The following is a 25,166-nucleotide window of genomic DNA, read 5'->3' on the forward strand; positions in this document are numbered from 1 at the left end:
ATCCCCTCTACTTCAACCATCATCAGTTATTTTGCTCGCCAAATAGCAAAACTCTTTTACTACTTTAAGTGTCTCATTTCCTAATCAAATTCCCTCAGCATCACCTGATTTAATTCGACTACATTCCATTATCCTTGATTTGCTTTTGAAGATGGTGATTGCTGACGGAAACAGGTTGTCTGGGGACTTACAAGTTTTGACCATAGACGTGAAATAAAACAAATTTATTCTACATTTTAGGTTGTTCAAAATTGCCATCTGCATGTTTTTCTTTCGCGTACTTCTGCCTTATCATTCTCTTCAAATACGACCATTTTGTGTGATGAATTCCATCAGATCCATCTATGGAAAGTACCTCAGTTCTAAATTTCCAGTTTCTAAAATTGGTTCCATCGAACAGCGGAATTGTATATTTCTCCACCTCATCAACCATGATCAACAGTAAAGTCGCATCCTTTATATTATACAAGTGAGTTATGTGTCCTGTAAATCAGCACAGCCTTGGGTCCATGACGTTATAAATCTAGAGAGCTGTGGGCATTCCTCAGGCACACGAATTATCAGTTTCCTGGCATTAATAACGATTTATCTGATTACCTTCAGAAAACTTCTATTTACTTCTCAAAAATCCCAAGAAACTGTAACAAAACACATATCAACAACAGAATAAAAAAGTAAAAAGGAAAATACTCCAAAAAATTAATAATTGTGTAGAGAGATCTGAATTGCAACTCTCAACATAAATGTACAGTGAAAAGTGCGAGCTGGCTGCAGTGGCCGAGTGGTTCTAGGCGCTACAGTCCGGAAACGCGCTGCTGCAACGGTCGCAGCTTCGAGTCCTGCCTCGGGCATGGATGTGTGTGGTGTCGTTCGGTTAGTTAGGTTTAGGTAGTTCTAAGTCTAGAGGGCTGATGACCTGAGATGTTAAGTCCCATAGTGCTTATAGCCATTTGAATTTTTGAAAAGTGCGTGTGAGCCATAGCAGTGATGGTTCAAATGGCTCTGAGCACTATGGGACTCAACTTCTGAGGTAATTAGTCCCCTAGAACTTAGAACTAGTTAAACCTAACTAACCTAAGGACATCACACACATTCATGCCCGAGGCAGGATTCGAACCTACGACCTTAGCGGGCTCGCGGTTCCAGACTGAAGCGCCTAGAACCGCACAGTCACTTCGGCCGGCCCAGAGCAGTGAAATAAAACAGAATTCACCAATGAATTTGAGAAACCTTAGGTAAACTCTGTTACAAAGGCACAACACAGTATATAAATAGCGTATCATACGAGACAGTTTTTCAAAACTGAAACTAGCGACGATTTATTTGTGCCCTGTGATCGCTTTACATGTAAAAGAAAGGACAAAGACACATTCAGCAGCAAAATGCTAAGGAACAACAGCTGCTTTCTTTATCCGCATGCATAGTTTAGCAGTTATATTAAAGACAAAAAATTCAAAATACACATTGCCGCAACACCCCGTAGTTACTTGTGATGTGCTCTATCAATATAAAGTTGACCCTCATTTCGTTTTGACAGCCATAGGATACAAATAGCCTTATGGAATATCGAGAGCTTCAAGAGGCAGAAACATCTCTGACACCAGGGACAGCATCCTCTGGGGAGTAAAAGCGATGATGATGATGTTGGTTTGTGGGGAGCTCAACATCATGGTCATCAGCGCCCGTCCGAGTTCCCAATCTTTCCATGTCCAGTCTCGCGACTTCTCGAATGATGAGATGATGGGACAACGCAAACACTCAGTCCCCGAGCGGAGAAAAACTCCGACCCTGTCGGGAATCGAATCCGGAAAGGTGGAGATGAACAGTGCGTTCTTGACGTTGTAACGGCATGGCAGCTCTGTAAGCTCGCTCTATGCAATAAAAAAACTCATGTGTAATTTCATCATACATCATTCACTAGTGGTTCTCGTACACCTTAGTACCCTATTTCCACAGCCTAATGTATGTTATACACATTATATACAGGGTGTTACAAAAAGGTACGGCCAAACTTTCAGGAAACATTACTCACACACAAAGAAAGAGAATATGTCTTGTGGACGGACATGTGTCCGGAAACGCTTACTTTCCATGTTAGAGCTCATTTTATTACTTCAAATCACATTAATCATGGAATGGAAATACACAGCAACAGAACGTACCAGCGTGACTTCAAACACTTTGTTACAGGAAATGTTTAAAATGTCCTCCGTTAGCGAGGATACATGCATCCACCCTCCGTCGCATGGAATCCCTGATGCGCTGATTCAGCCCTGGAGAATGGCGTATTGTATCAGAGCCGTCTACAATACGAGTCTCCACATTTGGTAGCGGGGTTGCGTAGACAAGAGCTTTCAAATGCCCCCATAAATGAAAGTCAAGAGGGTTGAGGTCAGGAGAGCGTGGAGGGCATGGAATTGGTCCGCCTCTACCAATCCATCGGTCACCGTATCTGTCGTTGAGAAGCGTACGAACACTTCGACTGAAATGTGCAAGAGCTCCATCGTGCATGAACCACATGTTGTGTCGTACTTGTAAAGGCACATGTTCTAGCAGCACAGGTAGACTATCCTGTATTAAATCATGATAACGTGCTCCATTGAGCGTAGGTGTAAGAACATGGGGCCCAGTCAGGGCATTACCAACAATGCCTGCCTAAACGTTCACAGAAAATCTGTGTTGATGACGTGATTGCACAACTGCGTGCGGATTCTCGTCAGCCCACACATGTTGATTGTGAAAATTTACAATTTGATCACGTTGGAATGAAGCCTCATCCGTAAAGAGAACATTTGCATTGAAATGAGGATTGACACATTGTTGGATGAACCATTCGCAAAAGTTTACCCGTGGAGGCCAATCAGCTGCTGACAGTGCCTGCGCACGCTCTACATAGTACAGAAGCAACTGGTTCTCCCGTAGCACTCTCCATACAGTGACGTGGTCAACGTTACCTTGTACAGCACCAACTTCTCTGACGCTGACATTATGGTTATCGTTAACTGCACGAAGAATTGCCTCGTCCATTGCAGGTGTCCTCGTCGTTCTAGGTCTTCCCCAGTCGCGAGCCATAGGCTGGAATGTTCCGTGCTCCCTAAGACGCCGATCAATTGCTTCGAACGTCTTCCGGTCGGAACACCTTCGTTGTGGAAATCTGTCTCGATACAAACGTACCGCACCACAGCTGTTGCCCCGTGCTAATCCATACATCAAATGGGCATCTGCCAACTGCGCATTTGTAAACATTGCACTGACTGCAAAACCATGTTCGTAATGAACACTAACCTGTTGATGCTACGTACTGATGTGCTTGATAATAGACCTGTAGAGCAATGAGTCGCATGTCAACACAAGCACCGAAGTCAATATTACCTTCCTTCAATTGGGCCAATTGGCGGTGAATCGAGGAAGTACAGTACATACTGACGGAACTAAAATGAGCTCTAACATGGAAATTAAGGGTTTCCGGGCACATGTCCACATAACATCTTTTCTTTATTTGAGTGTTAGGAATGTTTCCTGGAAGTTTGGTCGTACCTTTTTGTAACACCCTGTATATGCAATGAAGAGTCAAATAAACTGATACATCTGCCTAATATCGTGTAGGGTCCTCGCGAGCACGCAGAAGTGCCGGAACACGACGTGGCATGGATTCGACTATTGTCTGAAATATTGGCAGAACGAATTGACACCATGAATCCTGCAAGGCTGTCCATAAATCCATAAGGGTACGAGGGGTTGGAAATCTCTTCTGAACAGCACGTTACAAGGCATCCCAGATATGCTCAATGTTCATGTCTGGAGAGTTTGGTGGGCAGCGGAAGTGTTTAAACTCAAGAAAGTGTTCCTGGAGCCAGTCTGTAGCAGTTCTGGAAGTATAAGGTGTAGCATTGTCCTATTGGAATTTCCCAAGTCCGTCGGAATGCACAATGCACATGGATGGATGCAGGTGATCAGACAGGATGCTTAAGTACATGCCACCTGTCAGAGTCGTATCTAGAACTATCAGGGGTCCCAGATCACTCCAACTGCACTCGCTCCACGCCATTACAGAGGCTCCACCAGCTTGAACAGTCCCCTGTTGAGATGCAGGGTCCATGGATTCATGATGTTGTCTCCATACCCGTACACGTCCGTCCACTCAATACAATACGAAACGAGATTCGTTCGACCAGGCGACATGTTTCCAGCCATTAGCAGTCCGATGTCCGTGTTGACGGGCCCAGGCGAGGAGTAAGGCTTTGTGTCGTGCAGTCATCAAGTGCTCACGAGTGCGCCCTCTGCTCCGAAAGCCCATATCTATGATGTTTCGTTGAACGGTTCGCACGCTGATACTTTTCGGTGGTCCAGCATTGAAATCTGCAGCAATATGCGGAAAGGTTGCACTTCTGTCACACTGAACGATTCTCTTCAGTCGTCATTGGTCCCGTTCTTGTAGGATCTTTTTCCGGCCGCAGCGATGTCGGAGGTTTGGTGTTTTACTGGATTCCTGATATTCACTTTACACTCGTGAAATGGTCGCACGGGGGAATCCCAACTTCATCGCTACCTCAGAGATGCTGTGTCCCATCGCTTGCGGATCGACTATAGTACCACGTTGAAACTCCCTTAAATCTTGACGTGCCATTGTGGCAGCAGTAACTGATCTAACAACTGCGCTAGACACTTGTCTTATACAGGCGTTGCCGACAGCAGCGCCGTATTCTGCCCGTTCATATATCCCTGTATTTTAATACGCATGCCTTACCGGTTTCTTTGGCGATTCTGTGTGTAACGGCTTTATTTCTGCCACCTACGTACCGATCGATGTCGAAAGGGCAATTTCGATATCACTACCCCGCAAAAAATTCTTGTTCTCTGGAGAAGATGCACACGCACAAATTTGTAGTCTCTGCCGATTCCATATTTTAAATCCAATTGTCTTGTAATAACTTAATATCTTGGAAGCACATTCGGCCACCATTTTCTTAGGCACTGGCTACTGTGAGCATCTTTGAACGCATTTTTTTTTTACCGCTTGCCATAGATACACCAGGGAATAACATAATTTGCCATGCTTGTAACTGAATGCTAAAGTACATTATGGTTTGGGCAAGCTTAGCTCACACCAGGACTAGAACTAAAGCTGGATTTGTCCAGTAAAACACAAGTATAGCATGAACATTAATGAAACCGACAAACTGCAGGGAAACCGACAAACTGCAGGGACGGGTCCTGATGCATCGTTGCCACGGTAGATGGCGCTGACGAATGAACTTTCCTCTGACCACGTGCCGTGTGTTCCTCGTGTGCTGCAGCGTACTGTAAAGAGGAGTGATGACAGAATTCCTATCATTGTGATTGTCTGGTGCAAAAGCCATCAACACAATCCTTCTTGTAGAGAGAAATCCACCGCCAATAATCCTTGCACTCGTTGGAGGTGATAGGGATAGTAGAATAAATATCATCGTACTTCGTGATACACCGCTCTTCTTTACCTTCTTTATACGGCGGACATGCCTCCGCCTGCACCCCCCCCCCCCCTACACCTTCTCCAGTACGCCGATGACATCGCCTTCCTAGCCCTCGCCCCCACCCTGCAACGCTCCCAGCACCTTCTCCAATCCCATCTTGACCGGTTCACCTCTTCGTGCAACCAGTGGTTGCTTAAGGTCAATCCTTCCAAGACCCAGGCAATCATCGTAGGCAAAACCACCCCTTCCTTCCGTCTCCTTGATTTCTATCTTACCATTTATGGCCGTCCTATTAACCTCACCCCCACCCTCAAGTACCTTGGCGTCACCCTTGATCGTAGCCTCTCCTGGACCCCTCATCTCCGGACAATCCAAGCCAAGGCACGCTCCCGACTCCGCCTCCTCAAGCTCCTCTCTGGCCGCACATGGGGTCTGGACCCGTCCACCGTCCTCCACACCTATAAATCCCTCATCCGTCCTATCGTTTGTTATGCCCATCCCGCCTGGATCTCCGCCCCTCCTACCTTTTACCAATCCCTTCAAATCCTTGAACGCCATGCACTCCGCCTCGCCTATCGCATCCGCCTCCCTTCTCCCACGCGGATCCTCTATGACCTCATCCCCTTCCCACACCTCCTCCTTTTCCTCGAACGGATACGGATCCTCTACACCTCCTGCAAGCTTGATCCTCCCCACCCGCTTGTCTCTCCCATCCTCTCCCACCCCCACCCGCTGCCGCGCCTGTACTCCTGTATCCCACCTGCTCTCCATCTTCACACTCTCCACACCCTCTCCCAAGGTGGCTTCCGCCAACTCCCCCTCCCGGATGATGCCCTCCTCCCCTCCATCTACCCCTCCTACCAACTTTGAGCCTTGCCTTCCCTCTCCTCTCCTTATCCTGTAGACACCCTCTCTCCCTTCTCTCCCTCCCTCCTTCCCTCCCCTCCCCTCTCCCTGGGCTTCCACACACCACCCCTCCCTCTCCCATCCTCTCCCCATTGGCATCAACCCCTCCCCTATTCCCTCCTACCCTCGCCCCTTACCTCTGGCAGGTCCCCGGCCTTACTCGTGTGACAAGTGCATCACCAACCGCCGGAGATTGTCGCCGCAGTGCTTATGTGTTTTGTCGTCCTGTTAATGCATCCGTGTCTCTTGTTCCGTGCTCCATCGTTCACGTGTGCTACTTTGTATCTCTCCGTTCTGTGCTGTGTGAATCGCTTTTAACTTGCTGCTCCACAGTGAACGGCTTCTGTTATTTTACTCTGTTTGTCTACTGTTTTTTAACCTCCATCTCTCTTTGTATCACTTACCGCTTGTACTATGTTCATGTCTGTGGCCGAAGAGCGGCTTAGTTACGCCACTGCTGGCCTACCTATGTATAGGTATAAAATAACAATAAAGAAAAAAAAAAGTGATACACCGCATCCTCTCCCACCGCCGTCCGTTACCGCGCCTGTATTCCCACGTCCCACCTGCTCTCTCCACTCTCCTTACGCTCTCCCAAGGTCGCTTCCGCCAGCTCCCCCTCCCTGATGATGCCCTCCTCCCCTCCATCTACCCCTTCTATCAACTTTGATACTCCGCTCCCATTTCCTGTGTTTGTTCCTATGGGCACCCTCTCTCCCTTCTCTCCCTCTTCCCTCCCTCTTCCCTTTCTCCCCACTCCTCCCCCAGGCTTCCCCCACCCCCTTACCTTCATTCCTCCCCCCATCCCCTCCACCTCCTTCTTCCCTCTCGGCAGGTCCCTGGACTCACACACATTACGCGCCGGAGATCATCGCCATCAGTTTCTCGTGTGTGTGCTATCGTGTTTGTGGTTTAGTGTTTTTCGCCGTCATGCTCCTTCGTGCAGCTGTACCGTCAAAGTTGTCAGTGTTTGTGCGCTGTGCCAACAGTTTTTAGTGTGTCTTCTGTCGAGTGTGAACGGCTTTGTGTTGTTTGTTTGTGTGTCTACTGTTTTTTGCTCGCCACTTTGTTCAATATCTTATGTATCTTCTTTGTATTTTGATTTGTCAAACTTGTGGCTGAAGAGCGGAGTAGTATGCTGCTGCCAGCCCACCTTATGTAAAGGTGTTAAACAACAATAAAGGAAAAGAAAAGCGTTACACCGCCCCACCACCCCTGCCTGTTGCCTCACCTCTACCGCTACATCCCTCCTCTCTCCACCTCCACCTCCACACCCTCCATCTCCGTCATCAGGGCAATTTCCAGCGCCTCCCCCTCCCTCATGATGAACTTCGCCGTGACATCTACCCTTCCTTCCTACTGTAACCTGGCCTTGTTCCCCCCCTTCCCAGGGCTCCCTTTTTCCTCTCCTCCTCCCACAGCGGATTTTGGTCCCCCCCCCTGAGACCCTGCACCCCATCCTTGCCTCTTTCCCTTCCACGTCCCTCCCTACCTGGCCCCCTTCAGTGCGCCCCCCACCCACCTCCCCCTCTCTTCCCCTCCCTCCCTTCTTCCCTTCTCCCTCATCTCCTTGCACCTGGCAGGCCCTCCGTTTTCATCCTCGTCAGTGTGCCATGTCACTGTTGTGTTTAGTGCTGCTTCTCCTGTGTGTCGAGAGGTGTGATTTTAATTGTGTGCTGGCCTTGTACTTAGTGTTGCTGTCAGTGTTTGTTATGTGCTACGCCATCCGTCGAGACTTTTATGCTCCGGTCATACTGCGCCTTGTGTTCTTTTAATTGTCCCAGTGTGTAGTTTATCTGTGCGCTACTTTTTTACGGTTTTATCGCCATTTTACAGTCGCCCCTTTTTTGTCTGTTGTCTTCCACGATGTCCCCCCTTTTTTATATCTATGTTTACCATGTTTTCTCCTTTGACATTTTTAAATGTCTTCTATTGTTTGTCCTATGTCTTTCGGCTGAAGAGCAGTACATATGCTGCTGCCAGCCGGCCCCGATGTGGAACTGAAATACAATAAAGAAAAAAAAAGCGTTACACCATGTAGGTGGGTCACTTTCCGAGAGCTTGTACTAGGGTTCTTCTCAGTATCCTGTAGAACACGGTCTTGCCAATGTGGTGTACACACAGTCCACACCATTAATGCGCATTCGCCTGTCTGAAAGGACCCACGATCACACAAATGCTCAAACAGGGCTCGAAATGTTGTGTGATGTAGTTGGTGTCTGTGAGGGTACTTGTTTCGGTATAGCTGTGCTACCTCTCGACCGTTTCCATCTGCCTGTCCATGCACAAACACCGTCTCGGATTGTTCCCAGTATGAACATTGGACCACTGCAGCTTGAAAAACACAAGGAACACACAGCACGTGGTCAGAGGAAATGCTACTGCCCGCACCATCTACTGTGGCAGCAATGCATTTCCGGACACATGTTCGTAGGATCTTTTTTCCTCCGTTTACAGTCGAGAATCCGTCCCTGCAGTTTGTTTCCAAAATCTCCATCTGGAATAAATATTTCCAGTCGTTACTTACGTCCTCTCCTCGGTGATGGGAATAACTGTGACGTAACCAACGACGGAAGTGAAGCCCCTCCACACCCGGACCATCATGATGTCGTGGTCCTTGTGGTCAGGAGTCGGAGGTATGTAACTCTTCGCGTCCCTGACGATGCGTATCTGGACGTAGTACTTTGTGAACACCTTGTCTGTCGTGAAGTCCACGTCGCCAGCGAATATCACGCCTGTGAAAGAAGAGACCGGATGGCTGCTTCAAAAAGAAACATGCAGGCGCAAAGTGCAGTGTTGCTTGGCGCAGAGACAGCGTTACGCTCTATATTGGGTGTCTACTAATGTGCGAAAAAAAGCCAAGCAGAGACCAATGAAACACACACATAATCATAATGTAAATATGTGAACTTGACTGGAATACTCTTTTTCAAATTCTGAAGATGGCAGGGGTAAAATACAGGGAGCGAAAGGCTATTTGCAATTTGTACAGATGGTAGTTATAAGAGTCAAGGGAATTAAGGGAAAGCAGTAGTTGAGAAGGTAGTGAGACAGGGTGAAACGTCACAGGTTTACGGTTCATTTAAGTATCTGATTAATTTCTACATGTTTAATAATTCATTTTACACCGAGAGCATCCTTCCAATGTTTCGTCTAGGTAATTAACCTCTGGATTCAAGAATGCTTCCTTGTATATTTTTTCTTCTGTTGGTGTCAGAGAACGCACCACTGGAGGAGAGTACTCAAGACAAAAAAAAAAAACACCCACCATCCCCGCACCTACATACCACCCAATATATCATCGTAATAACTTAAGTACTTACTTAATGACCTATTTTAATCACCCAGAGAAGGAGACCTCACTACCCGTGAGGCCATTATCGAACAACTTCCGGCCGCCGTGCAGAGAGAGAGAGGCCTTATCAGCGTACTGTGGCACCACTTATCGAACAACTTCCGGCCGCCGTGCAGCGAGCGAGAGGCCTTATCAGCACAAAGCCTTGAAGCTTTTCCAGATGCTAACATTCTGACTTGGAAGACGTGGAGTATTTCGGAGACTACAGGACTGTTGGCTAAACAGCCTTATGGTACTCTAGTTCCAAGCATGCCATTTGTTTTGAGTACTAGAAAGAAGAAAAAATTAAATGCTGATGAGTACCTTTTTATATGGGCGATAGTTGGTAATGGCAATTGTAAAATAAAGATTAATGGAGATTGTATGATATATTATAGACATCCCGTGATGTATGTGGATGGATAAACGTAATTATGCATGGGATATATAATAATCTGGGTTAGTCAAAGATGGCATCAGTAGGGTAGTTTAGCACCAACATAACAACGTGAGCAGATTCGGCAGGGAGTTCGCGATTCCAAAGATGGTGAGGATGAGCAGGGCAGAGTTTGTGAGGTTGGTTCTCACTGAGGTCCTACCCACGCCAGCAGTTTTTTTGAACGGTTGGCGGTTGGTCCTGGAACACGCCATGTTAGGACACTCTGGGGCCGCCGATTGAACGAGACGGACGCAGGGGTGCGGCGCTCGTCATGGATGGTGAGAGAAGTTATTCATAATGTAGGTTTGTTTGGGGTAACATTGATTATGAAACATGTTCGGGTCAGCATTAATACCGGGAAATGTTCAGCGATATTTCATTTGTAGAAATTTTTCAGATTAATGTGTTTCAACTAGCGGATTTTGGCGCGAGGTGACTGAGGGCATGAACTAACGGTTCTTGTTCTAAGGTCAATAGCGGATAGATTCATTAATGTTTCCATTTGTTGTATAGTTTAGTTCTGGAAAAAGCAATATAAAATTTTTCTTGATTCAACGGTTTATTTTACTCGTTTATTTGTTGCGAACTTGGCCACGTGTTGCCAGCATTCATAACGGCAGTCACTGGATTTGCCTTTCGTTAATCATAGCATGAATAATCTGGAGTCATGAAGACTTGGCCGGTTTGCTCACGTTGCATTGCGGTTGCATAACACGCGGTTTCAACATGAACTTATCCCCATGGTACTGCATGTGTAGTAACCCAAGTAATGTTTCAGAGAGTGAAAGGTAACATCCTTCCCTACTCCGCGCGTTAAATAGATGTGACAATAACTGAATGGTGTTAAGAGGCCTCCATTCAGTAACATTCATTTTTACCCATTTTAATCTTTAGTAGATGTAACTGTTGTACATGTTTCCGATATGACGAGATGCAAGAGATAGTGAGTGCTTCATGAAGGTTTGTCTCTGAGAGTGGTCGTTTTCTTAAGTATAATAGATTTCATGTATGTTTTGTCACAGAGGGTAATAGTTTTCTTAAATATTATCGAAATAAATCAGAATGATAATTGAAATTCTCTGTTAGCGTTATTCAGTATTCTTCATCCATTCCACTGAGATAATGACTACATTCTATGAATTTTCAATCCAGGCATATCCATTGTATGCATTATGCACTTTATGCGACTAACTGAATTCATAGAATCAAAAAAAAAAAAGTCTTACAGTCCCTAATGTGCACGTTTCTCCATGGCCATTCACCGATGTTGCGTTATCCGTTGCTTCATTTTTAAATTAGAATACTATCTTTTCTAGCGGGTTTGATTACCCGTATCTCAATTTATCGGGCCTAATTGAAAGAATTAGACACATAGCGGTAGAAATGGGAACCATGGAGCACTGCGTCCGCTTATATTAAAGGGAGATACTTCTTACATGAAAAATAATCAGCATAACAAACGAGTTAGGGGCAGACTTTCAAGGTTTGCACCCTGTCCCGTCGTTGTTCAATCAGTAAAACAAACAAAAGCAAAATTTGGTGTAGTAATTGAAATTCATGGACAAGAAATAAGAACTTTGAGGTTTGCCGATGACATTTTAAATATGTGAGAGACAGTAAAGGACATGGAAGAGAAGTTCAACGGAATGGACAATGTCTTGAAAGAAGGATGTAACATGAGTGTCAACAAAAACAAAACGAGGATAATGGAATGTAGTCGAATTAAGTTAGGTGATTCCGAGGGAATTAGATTGAGTAACGTAAAGTAGTAAACGAGATTTGCTATTTCAGAAGCAAAATAACTGATTATGGTCGAAGTAGAGAGGACGAGGACACAAAATGTAGAGTGTCTACGGCAAGGGAAGCGTTTCTGAAGAAGAGAAATTTGTCAACATCGAGTATAGATTTAAGCGTCAGGAAGTATTTTCTGAAAATATTTGTATCGAGTGTAGCCATGTATGGAAGTGAAACATGGACGATAAATAGTTTAGACAAGAAGAGAATAGAAGCTTTCGAGATGTGGTGTAACACGAGAATGCTGACGATTAGATGGGTAGACCATGCAGCTAATGAGGTGGTACTCAATAGAATCTGGAAGAACAGAAAATTGTGGCACAACTTGACTAGAAGAAAGGATCGGTTGGTAGGATGCATTCTGAGGCATCAAAGAATCACCAATTTAGTACTGGAGGGAACTGTGTGGGTAAAATTCATAGAGGGAGACCAAAAGATAAATACACTTAGCGGATTCAGAAGGATGTAGGTTGCAGTAGTTACTCGGAGATGGTGATGTGGTTGTAAGGTCTTATGGGACCGAACTGCAGAGGTCATCGGTCCCTAAGCCTACACACTACTTAATCTAACTAATACTAACATATGCTATGGACAACACATACACCCATGCCCGAAGGAGGACTCGAACCTCCGATGTGGGGAGGCGCACGGACAGTGACAATTCGTCTGTCTGTCTACCCTGCATGGCAATGATGACGCTTGCAGAGGTTAGAGTAGCATGGAGAGCTACATAAAACAAGTCTCTGCACTTAAGACCACAACAACAGCAAAACTGTGAACACTCAAAATTGAAGTACCTAGTTTATAATATTAATTATGCAAGGAGGCAAATTAATCTTGCACATCTTACACATGCACACCAAAGTGTGTACCTTTCGATTGTGTCATAGATGTGTACAAAAAAATCATTATTAGGTTACATCTACAGCCGCTCAGAGAAGTACGAGGAAGCAGATACGCACACATGAGAAACGTTTTCCGGTCTCTCACACTTTATCTGCTTTCAGAGTGCATATGGATTAGGGGCTCTATGTAGTAGAAATTACACGCTAAAGTAAAATCGCGTGAAATCGTATTCTAGGGATATTCGTGTTTAAATACTGCAGATCGATCATTTGCAGTAACACATACATACCGAACAGTTACAATGCCACAACTGCTAGGTTGTTGATGTCGCTGCCAGTAGAAAACAAAACATTGTTGTAACGCATCCTGGGGGCCAATACATACTACGTTTACATGAGGGACATCTTCCGAAAGGCAGAAACAGAACTTCAGAAACTGTCTTGCGCTGTCATTTTTATACGTTAAGATCTGAAAGGGATTCGCTAGCTTAGTTAAATATGGCGTCTGGAAAAATGTTGACTGTTAGAACAATGTGTGTTGTGGCCCACTCTGCATTGTTGCCAGATGTATGCAAGATGGCGGTGATGATGTCATCCAAGATGGCTGCGTATAGACTTGGCATGACATCACCCGAAATGGAGGATGCGAAAGATGACGGAGTTTTGACGGGAAGTTTGAATTTTGGTGGGAAAGTGCCATGGCCCCCTCTCCTCCTCTCCTCTCCTCTCAGAAAAATGAAGTGAAGTTCAAATTCCAACAGGATAATGCACCACACCCAGGGTATTTCTACTAAGCAAAGATAATCGCAGGAAAATAGCGCACTTGGCCTACCTCCACTAACCTAAGTCACCCGATCGCCACTTCTTCCTATGAACTGGCTCCAAGTTTGAATTTTAGCCATAAGCAAAAGTCAGTTCGCATATATCGACTAAGCTAAGAAAATGGCGCGAAAGAAAAGACATTTGGAGTAGCCTCAGTCACCCGACCGCCACCTCCTCCTAAGGATTTGTCAGAAAAGGACTTGAGCATAAGTCTTTATTTAAACAATTCCATGCAGTGTGGGCATCCAGTGTGTTCACCATGACGTCCGCACTCCAACTGAGTTAGTACACATCGCTACGACCAGAGGGCACTCTCATCTGTGATGTAATCCAAGATGGCGACACCCAGTTTGTTCAACACAAAGTCCAGAGCCCAAGTGACTTAGTATACATCACCACTGTCAGAAGGCGCTACTGTGACGTCAGATGATGACGCAAGTACCACTATCAAAGATGGCGGCAAACAGTGAGTTCACAAAGAGCTCCAATTGACTTAGTACACAGTAACAGCATCAGGGCGTGCTGTCGTCTGTAACGTCATCTAATTATATGACTACCATTATTCAAGATGGCGGCATACAATGTATTCACCACGAGGCCTAGTACACCACCAGAGAGCGCTACTGTGGACTTCGAATGAATTTTCACGAATGCCATGCCCCTGTGGACTTGCAAGAAAATAATTAAAGTCTCCACCACGTTCCTCAACCGACCGCCACACCCCTTTACCAACCAATGTTGTCAGGCTAATATACACTAAAGTGCACTAACGTGTACTAAAGTGTGCTAATGTGCACAACAGCGCATGATGTCATCCAAGATGGTGGGGCGAAATGGTGGGAAAACAACTCTCTCTATGTCTCTGAGCACTATGAGACTCAACATCTTAGGTCATAAGTCCCCTAGAACTTAGAACTACTTAAACCTAACTAACCTAAGGACATCACACACACCTATGCCCGAGGCAGGTTTCGAACCTGCGATCGTAGCAGCCTCACGGTTCCGGACTGCAGCGCCAGAACCGCACAGCCGCTGTGACCGGCCAATTCTCTCTATGATGGACCCCTTTATTATTTTTCAAGCAATGTCTCCACCACGAGATCTAGGCTCCAACTGTCCTAGTACACATTACTGCCACCAGAGGGTACCGTCATCCCTCCTGTGGCCAAATCCCAGCTGGTGGCCTGTAGAGTGAAAATGGCACGAAAATGACTCAACCAGTGCCGGGCTGCTGTACACAGTAAGGGAGGAGTGCACTCTATTTATTTTGAAACAATTTATTTAGGGAATGAGTATATTTATAACACTGATGTGCTTGGGGACACAATACACAATCTGCAGACACGCAAACAACTCCTAGTTTTCCGAAATAATTTCAGTACAGACCTGTAAACTGTTCCTAAATAATCCAGTACACCGATGTGCAGACACGAAATCAACTCGCAACCTGTCCAAATAGCACACAGCACAGCCTACAGGCCCGCTCGCAAAATAATGCAACAGACATGCATTCAACACATGCCAAAGCCCCCACAAAGTGATGCTGCCGTCAGCTGTCACAGCACACACAGACGTCCGTTTAGGGCTGCATGCACTGTCACAGCTGAGACCCACCACTGGACGCAGGGGAAAGTTGTCTCTATTTCCGAGTATACAGTCATGGTTATAATGACGTCACTGAACTTCAAGGCACGTTTATGTCTGTCCCATACACAAGACACCTCAAGGCATCACAGAACAGCACAGGCTGCTTTCCCCTTAGCGTTTGCAATGGACCATGGGGTGATATGTTCAGCCATGCATACCTGCCCCAGGATGTATCACACCTCACCTCGCCACAAAAAGTCCACTTGGCGACTCACCATCTAAAATGTTCTCAATGTTATTCTTACGCTACCTGGTTTTACGTCACCTGGTTTCTGGACACATGTCAACATATTTTCTTTCTTTGTGTGTGAGGAATGTTCCCTGAAAGTTTGGCTGTACCTTTTTGTAACACCCTGTATACTGGTAGTAGTAGTATCCTATTCTTCAGTTAACCCATATGTTGTTGTTGTCTTCAGTCCTGAGACTGGTTTGATGCAGCTCCCCATGCTACTCTATCCTGTGCAAGCTTCTTCATCTCCCAGTACCTACTGCAGCCTACATCAACTGAACTATGAGTTTTTCGCCTTTGTTAACACTAATATCCTATTCCTCAGCTGACCTGCATACTCATCTGAAATAAAGGATACATATTTTACTGTTGTATTCGGAAAAAAACAAAAAATCAGTAACCAACCATAAAATTCATTATAACTAAATTGTTTATACACTACTGTCCAAAAAAATTGCTACACCAAAACGAAATGCAGATGATAAATGGGTATTCATTGGACTAATATACACTCCTGGAAATGGAAAAAAGAACACATTGACACCGGTGTGTCAGACCCACCATACTTGCTCCGGACACTGTGAGAGGGCTGTACAAGCAATGATCACACGCACGGCACAGCGGACACACCAGGAACCGCGGTGTTGGCCGTCGAATGGCGCTAGCTGCGCAGCATTTGTGCACCGCCGCCGTCAGTGTCAGCCAGTTTGCCGTGGCATACGGAGCTCCATCGCAGTCTGTAACACTGGTAGCATGCCGCGACAGCGTGGACGTGAACCGTATGTGCAGTTGACGGACTTTGAGCGAGGGCGTATAGTGGGCATGCGGGAGGCCGGGTGGACGTACCGCCGAATTGCTCAACACGTGGGGCGTGAGGTCTCCACAGTACATCGATGTTGTCACCAGTGGTCGGCGGAAGGTGCACGTGCCCGTCGACCTGGGACCGGACCGCAGCGACGCACGGATGCACGCCAAGACCGTAGGATCCTACGCAGTGCCGTAGGGGACCGCACCGCCACTTCCCAGCAAATTAGGGACACTGTTGCTCCTGGGGTATCGGCGAGGACCATTCGCAACCGTCTCCATGAAGCTGGGCTACGGTCCCGCACACCGTTAGGCCGTCTTCCGCTTACGCCCCAACATCGTGCAGCCCGCCTCCAGTGGTGTCGCGACAGGCGTGAATGGAGGGACGAATGGAGACGTGTCGTCTTCAGCGATGAGAGTCGCTTCTGCCTTGGTGCCAATGATGGTTGTATGCGTGTTTGGCGCCGTGCAGGTGAGCGCCACAATCAGGACTGCATACGACCGAGGCACACAGGGCCAACACCCGGCATCATGGTGTGGGGAGCGATCTCCTACACTGGCCGTACACCTCTGGTGATCGTCGACGGGACACTGAATAGTGCACGGTACATCCAAACCGTCATCGAACCCATCGTTCTACCATTCCTAGACCGGCAAGGGAACTTGCTGTTCCAACAGGACAATGCACGTCCGCATGTATCCCGTGCCACCCAACGTGCTCTAGAAGGTGTGAGTCAACTATCCTGGCCAGCAAGATCTCCGGATCTGTCCCCCATTGAGTATGTTTGGGACTGGATGAAGCGTCGTCTCATGCGGTCTGCACGTCCAGCACGAATGCTGTTCCAGCTGAGGCGCCAGGTGGAAATGGCATGGCAAGCCGTTCCACAGGACTACATCCAGCATCTCTACGATCGTCTCCATGGGAGAATAGCAGCCTGCATTGCTGCGAAAGGTGGATATACACTGTACTAGTGCCGACATTGTGCATGCTCTGTTGCCTGTGTCTATGTGCCTGTGGTTCTGTCAGTGTGATCATGTGATGTATCTGACTCCAGGAATATGTCAATAAAGTTTCCCCTTCCTGGGACAATGAATTCACGGTGTTCTTATTTCAATTTCCAGGAGTGTATTACACTAGAACGCCGGCCGCGGTGGTCTCGCGGTTAAGTCGCTCAGTCCGGAACCGCGTGACTGCTACGGTCGCAGGTTCGAATCCTGCCTCGGGGATGGATGTGTGTGATGTCCTTAGGTTAGTTAGGTTTAAGTAGTTCTAAGTTCTAGGGGACTGATGACCACAGATGGTAAGTCCCATAGTGCTCAGAGCCATTTTATTATACTAGAACTGACATGTGATTACATTTTCACGCAATTTGGGTGCATAGATCCTGAGAAATCAGTACCCATAAGAACCACCTCTGGCCCTAATAACGCCTGGGCATTGAGTCAAACAGAGATTGGATGGCGTGTACAGGTACAGCTGCCCATGCAGCTTTAACACGATACCACAGTTCATCAAGAGTAGTGACTGGCGTAATGTGACGAGCCAGTTGCTCGGCCACCATTGACCAGACGTTTACAATTGGTGAGAGATCTGGAGAATGTGCTGGACAGGGCAGCAGTCGAACATTTCCTGTATCCAGAAAGACCTGTACAGGACCTGCAACATGCGGTCGTGCATTATCCTGCTGAAATTTAGGGTTTCTCAGAGATCGAATGAAGGGTGGAACCAAGGGTCGTAACACATCTGAAATGTAACGTCCACTGTTCAAAGTGCCGTCATTGCGAACAAGAGGTGACCGAGACGTGTAACCTATGGCACCCCATACCATCACGGCGGGTGATACGCCAGTGTGGCGATGACGAACACACGCTTCCAATGTGTGTTCACCGCGATGTCGCCAATCACGCATGCGACCATCAAGATGTTGTAAACAGAACTTGGATTCATCCGAAAAAAATGACGTTTTGCCATTCGTGCACCCAGGTTCGTCGTCGAGTACACCATCGCAGACGCTCATGTCTGTGATGCACCGTCAGGGGTCACGGCAGCCATGGTCTCCAAACTGATTGTCCATTCTGCTGCAAACGTCGTCGAACTGTTCGTGCAGATGGTTGCTGTCTTGCAAACTCAGGGAACGAGACGTTGCTGCACGATCCGTTACAGCCATGCCGATAAGATGCCTGTCATCTCGACTGCTAGTGATACGAGGCCGTTGGGATCCAGCACGGCGTTCCATATTCTGCTAACAGTCATTGGATCTCGACCAACGCGAGCAGAAATGTCGCGATACGATAAACCGCAGTCGCGATAGGCTACAATCCGACCTTTATCAAAGTCGGAAACCTGATGGAACGCATTTCTCCTCCTTACACGAGGCATCACAACAACGTTTCACCAGGCAACGCCGGTCAACTGCTGTTTGTGTATGAGAAATCATTTGGAAACTTTCCTCATGTCGGCACGTTGTAGGTGTCGCCACCGGCGCCAACCTTGTATGAATGCTCTGAAAAGCTAATAATTTGCATATCACAGCATCTTCTTCGTGTCGGCAAAATTTCGCGTCCGTAGCACGTGATCTTCGTGATGTAACAATTTTAATGATCAGTAGTGTAGTTAATCTAGTGTTCTCTATATGGAATACAAAAGCAACCATTTCGTATCTTCCCCTCAAAGAATCGTTTGATTCAGCGATTCCAAGTGGCTACCGTATACTATCAACCGATTGGCTATGCCCAACGGAAACGAATTGCTAGTACCGCTGACACTGTAATTTCATCTTAATTAAACTTACAATATGACGTGTATAGTCGCGACATTCACAGGCATGAAAATTATTTCTGTCTAACACTATCACATCTAGCGGAAAAAAGCACGCCATCCACTAAATCGTACTTTCGGCAACCGCTTTCTTTTCTTTTCTTTTTTTTTTTTTTAGTTGGCGTGTTAGATACTGACGAAAATAGAAAATATAATCTGGAATTCTGCGTGGTCATAAAAGTCCTCATGTTCGGACGTTTATCGCCAATGGAAGTTCAAATAAAGTGGATAATGATCTTACTTTGTCTTCGTCTTCATCTTCATTTTCAACTCACAGTATCTGAAGACCTTAGTTGTGGTTATGGGCTGAGCTGTAGTGCAGTTTGTCGTTTAGGTGAGTTTGGAAGGTACAGTTCGGTTGCGAGACTTTTTTTTTTAACGGGTGGTCCCTGGACGTTATATACAACGGTGGGAAAACGCGGTAGCCACCTGGTTGGCCGATCGGTTCTAGGCGCTACAATCTGGAACCGCGCGACCCCTACGGTCGCAGGTTCGAATCCTGCCTCGGGCATGGATGTTTGTGATTTCCTTAGGTTAGTTAGGTTTAAGTATTTCTAAGTTCTACGTGACTGATGACCTGAGAAGTTTAATACCATAGTGCTCAGAGCCATTTGAACCATTTTATTGAAAACTCCAAATCCGATTATGTCCGTAAATCTATGAAAAACACTAAGAACAGCCTATTTCTCGACACTTTTAACCATGTTCCACGCACCTGTTTCATTACAGAACAAAAAAAAAAACAGCTTCAGCCATTTTCATATTGCGCGTCAATGAGAGCACAAGGCTGCAAAAGCAGTGACCGCACATGATTTTTGAAATAAAAGCTACGTAGCTAAAGCGAGATTAAGAAAAAGGAAATTTCCAAGAATTATTGCCTATCGAAGTTGCTGTGACCAAATGATACATATCTAACGTGCGATCGTAAATCGATCATGCGACTCTGATGGCAGGCGTTATGAGTTAGTTTAGGGTGGTCGCTACAGCAACGACAAAAGAAGAGCGTTACAAAAATACTTGTAATTGAAAAGGAGACGACTTACCTTACTCGTCGTCGGTGTTGTCATCATGTGAAAGTCCATTACAGTGGTCTGGATGGATAGTCTGGAAGAACCATGTGTTCTTCCTGTTACTCTTTCGTTTCCCACACTGTCCGCAATGAAATTGTAAACTTTATTTAGCATCGAAACCGTTCTTACTGAGTTTTGCACACTTCTCACCACCAGTCTACACAGTCCCTTCTTTCCTCATCTGGTAGTAATCCATATTTGCGACAAAAAGTCGAACAATTTCCTACGCTGGATAAACATGGAATTAGATTTTTCCATGTGAGAGAATCCGTCGAAGAATCCTCAAGAACAGCAGACATCACAGTCACTAACGACATAAATCGTCTAGGATTTCCTAGCAACTCACAAATAATTCGTGGAGGTATGTAATTTAGAGCAAGTAAGGGAACGACGGAAAAGAGATAAAAACGACGATCACAAATAATTGATCATAATGCCCGCCACCAGAGTCTCATGATCGATTTATGATCGCATGTGCGATATGTATCGTTTGGAACCGCAACTTCGATAGGCAACCATTCTTGGAAATTACCCATCGTTCTTCCAGATTATCCAACCAGACCACCGTAATGGACTTTCACATGATGACAACACCAACGACGAGTAAGGTGTCTCCTTTGCAATTACATGTATTTTTTGTAATGCTCTTCTTTTGTCGTTGCTGTAGCGACCACCGTAAACTAACTAATGGTAGATGAGACAATAGTAACCGTTGGGCATAGGGTGGCAAATCTATTTAACAAGTACTTTATATCCGTTACTAATAGAACGGATATCCCCTTGAATATCTGAAACTAGCCTTTACAAATAGCTTCAGGTACATGAATATGTCACTCACTTCACCAAAAGAAATGACTTCCATAATAAAATCTTTAAAAACAAAGCATTCTAGTGGTTACGATGAAATATCAGCAAAGTCAATTAAGGCATGTTCTTGTGAGTTTAGTACAATTCTGAATTACTTGTATAACCAGTCAATTATAACTGGGACATTTCCAGAGTGGCTAATATATGCAGATATTAAGCCTCTATTCAAGAAAGGGGATAAAGAGATACCATCAAACTACAGACCGATTTCACTTTTGCCAGCATTCTCAAAAATTTTAGAAAAAGTAATGTACAGGAAGCTTCTCAATCATCTGACCACAAATAACATATCATCAAAACACAGTTTGGATTTCTGAAGGGTTCTGATATCGAGAAGGCTATTTACATCTACAGTGAAAATGTACTTAATTCATTAAATAACAAGTTACAAGCAGCAGGTATTTTCTGTGATTTATCAGAGGCATTCGATTGTGTGAACCACAACATCGTTTTAAATAAATTAATATTCTATGGTGTCACAGGCAGTGCTGCAAAATGGTTCAAGTCATACCTCACTAACAGAAAACAAAGGGCGTCAGTGCAAGAGACTAGTGAATTAAGTCATCAGTCATCATCAGTATGGGAAGAAATTACATGTGGTGTCCCACAAGAATCCATCTGAGGGCCATTCCTTTTTCTTGTGTACATTAATGATCTCTCATCAGTTACACTGCCAGAAGCAGAGTTCGTTTTGTTTGCAGATGACCCAAGTATTGCAATAAATAGTATGTCGAGTGTAGTTCTAGAAAGATCTGATAATGAAATTTTCATGGATATTAATAAAAGGTTTAACGCCAACTCATTGACATTAAACTTCAAAAATACTCACTATATGCAATTCAGAACCTATAACAGGTTTCCACCCAGCATATGCATAAAGTATGAAGAAGAGTAGATAGAAGAGGTTGACAGTCTTAAATTCCTCGGATTACAACTTGATAATAAATTCAGTTGCGAGGAGCACACCACAGAACTGCAGAAACGCCTTAACAAATCTGTATTTGCAATTCGAGTGTTAGACGACATAGACGACATAAAAATGAAAAATCTTGCATACTTTGCCTACTTTCATTCCATCATGTCATATGGAATAATATTTTGGGGTAACTCAAGTCAAACAAAAGCGTGTAATACGTACTATTTGTGGAGTAAATTCACGGACGTCCTGTAGAAACCTCTTCAAAGAACTGGGTATACTAATTACTGCCTCTCAGTATATTTAGTCCTTAATGAAATTTGTCCTAAATAATATATCTCTTTTTCCAACAAACAGCTCAGTTCATACATACAATACCAGGAACAAAAATGATCTGCACAAGGACTTAAAAGCACTTACTTTAGTTCAAAAAGGGGTCACTACTCAGGAACACTCATCTTCAATAATTCGCCAGCAAACATAAAAAATTTAGTTACAAATAGAGATCAGTTTAAAAGGAGCCTGAAAGACTTACAAGTGGCCAACTCCTTCTACTCCATTGACGAATATTTTAATAGAAACAAATGATATATTGTATATATTCATACTATTAGTATTGTTATTTCAGCTTTAAAAAAAATATTGACATGTTCCACATCCACGAAGATCTCCTCAGCATGGATCGAAAAACTAATCTAATCTAATGTAATTTAATAACGTCTGCCACCAGAGTCGTATGATAATTTAAGATTGCACGTTCGATATGTATCGTTTGTGCACCGCAACTTCTATAGGCAATCATTCTTGGAAATTACCGAACCATGTATTCTTCCTGATACTCGTTCGTTTCCCGCACTATCCGCAATGAAGCTTTAAACGGCATTTTAGGATCAAAACTGTTTTTACGGAGTTTCACACACTTCGCACCACTACAGTCTACAGAAAAACGTTGATGACTGATAATACATTTGAGTATCTTAACGTTTCATTTAACTTAACTCACTAACAAAGTATCTAATATATAAGTAGGAACTACTTCCAAGAGCGTAACAACACCAGTGTACGTATACTATCGTTTCTGACCAATCATCGCGTTTGTGTTTGTTTACATCAGGTTTATTCTTATGTTGAAAGCATTATAGTATCTTACTTCCGAATTTGACAAAATTTCCGAGAATGTGGTTAACTAGGGGCCTGACAACAGAAAAGATCACCTAAGTTTATTTACGAAGCATCGGAGATAACGAACGAATAGTGTAATGGGTTAACTAGGGGCCTGACAGCACAAAAGATCACCTAAGTTTACTTACGAAGCATCGGAGATAACGAACGAATAGTGTAATGGGCTATCCACATACGACTAACGATTTGTGGTGATCACTTCTCGTAATTCATCAAGCGAATCATTACCGACAGCGGCACATAATAGAAGATCTGTGGACAGGATAAGTACAGGGTTTACCAAATTTCTATATACACATCATGGCTCCTCACCTTCCCATATTTCATATCCCCCACAGTGGCGCGCTGACAGAACCCACTCCTTGCCCACGATGCTGCCGGAACAGTGCCAGACATCGGTGTGTTCCCTGACCTGCATGTAAATGGCGAAGGGGTACACGCCGATGTGCGTCTGGAAGCCTCCAAATATTCTGCACTCCGGATGTCTGTCGCTATTGCTTGCGCGACGCCACCTCTCCCATGCTTCCTTGCCCTTCCGTATTTCCTCCGGCGTGTTGAGGCCGCAGTGAACCAACGCGACGACAGCGCACCACGCGGCCAACCAGCACACTTGCACCGTGTTCCAGCGGTGTGCTGCTCGATGCTTCATTGGGAAATTTCCGGTGGTACCTCACGCGCACAGGTACCATCAAATATTGTCGTAATATAATTTCGTCTCACATGAGTCTAAAGTAGCATTTTAACTCGAACTGCTTTTATATGCGGAGCTGAATTTAGAATAAAAACCTGACAGCATGCCGTACTGTTTAATGTAACAGTTAATCTTTTGAAGAGACGTGGGATTTTGTTTACGGTGCAGACAACACTGCCATCGTATATCCTCAGTTGTTAATCGGTCGTCAGATGCGTCACTGCAGCTTTCTGCGAAGTTTAATCTTTGGCGATCATACAAAGCAATATCTGCGCTTAGCGATGAGAGAGTATCTTTGGTGCGAAGACTGAAATTAATTCTGTAACTGTAATTTTTTTAAAAAAATAATGATCAGAGGAGTCTTGAAATTATTAAATATGGAGTGCTTGACCGTCATAAAATAATTAACGTAACAGTGGAGGGAGTAACGTCATAGTTGTAGCTTGCACGATTATTTCGTTTATGGCTGGTCAAATCTGATTTATAGGGTGTACATAATTGAAGTTCCAGTTTTAAAACTGTATAAAGAGAACCACTGCTCAGAATCTACATCTACATCGATACTCTGCAAATCACATTTAATTGCCTGGTAGAGGGTTCATCAAACCACCTTCACAATAATTCTCTATTATTCCAAATTCGCACAGTGCGGGGAAAAAACGAACACCTATATCTTTCCGTGCGATCTCCGATTTCCCTTATTTTATTATGATGATCGTTTCTCCCTATGTAGGTCGGCATCAACAAAATATTTTCGCATTCGTAGGAGAAACCAGTGTATGAAATTTCGTGAGAAGATTCCGCAGCAACGAAAAACGCCTTTGTTTTAACAATGCCACTCCAATCCTGAATCATTTCAGTGACATTCTCCCCTATTTTGCGATAATACAAAACGTGCTGCCCTTCTTTGAACTTTCTCGATGTACTCCATCAATCCCATCTGGTAACGATCCCACACCGCTAAGCAGTAATCCAAAAGAGGACTGACAAGCGTAGTGTAGATAGCTACTTTAGTAGATCTATTACATTTTTTAAGTGTCCTGCCAATAAAACGCACTCTTCGGTTTGCCTTCCCCACAACGTTTTCTATGCGTTCATTCCAATTTAAGTCGTTGGTAACTGTAATTCCTAGGTATTTAGTCGAATTTATGGTCTTTAGATTTGACTTATCATGTAACCGATGTTTACCGGTTTCCTTTTAGCACTCAGTTGGATGTCCTTACACTTTTCATTATTTAGGGTCAAGTGCCTATTTCTGCACCACACAGATATCTTTTCTAAAGTGTTTTGCAATTTGATTTGATCTTCTGATGACGTTACTAGACGATAAAAGAAAGGCATCATCTGCA

At 44.8% G+C, this 25,166-nt stretch overlaps 1 protein-coding gene across 1 annotated transcript in view; it reads right to left on the reverse strand.

The window, feature by feature from the left end:
• LOC126291507 (chymotrypsin-2-like) overlaps window positions 1-23,775 on the reverse strand; it is a 40,570-nt gene extending 16,795 nt beyond the window's left edge. The window contains exons 1-2 of the mRNA XM_049985013.1: window positions 23,439-23,775; window positions 8,887-9,094 (exon numbers count right to left, since the gene is read on the reverse strand). Coding sequence (XP_049840970.1) covers window positions 8,887-9,094; window positions 23,439-23,775 — 545 coding nt within the window. The remainder of the gene's footprint in view (window positions 1-8,886; window positions 9,095-23,438) is intronic.
• Window positions 23,776-25,166: the final 1,391 nt, after the last annotated feature.

This window comes from Schistocerca gregaria, chromosome 9 (assembly GCF_023897955.1).
Source record: "Schistocerca gregaria isolate iqSchGreg1 chromosome 9, iqSchGreg1.2, whole genome shotgun sequence".
Classification (NCBI taxonomy): domain Eukaryota; kingdom Metazoa; phylum Arthropoda; class Insecta; order Orthoptera; family Acrididae; genus Schistocerca; species Schistocerca gregaria.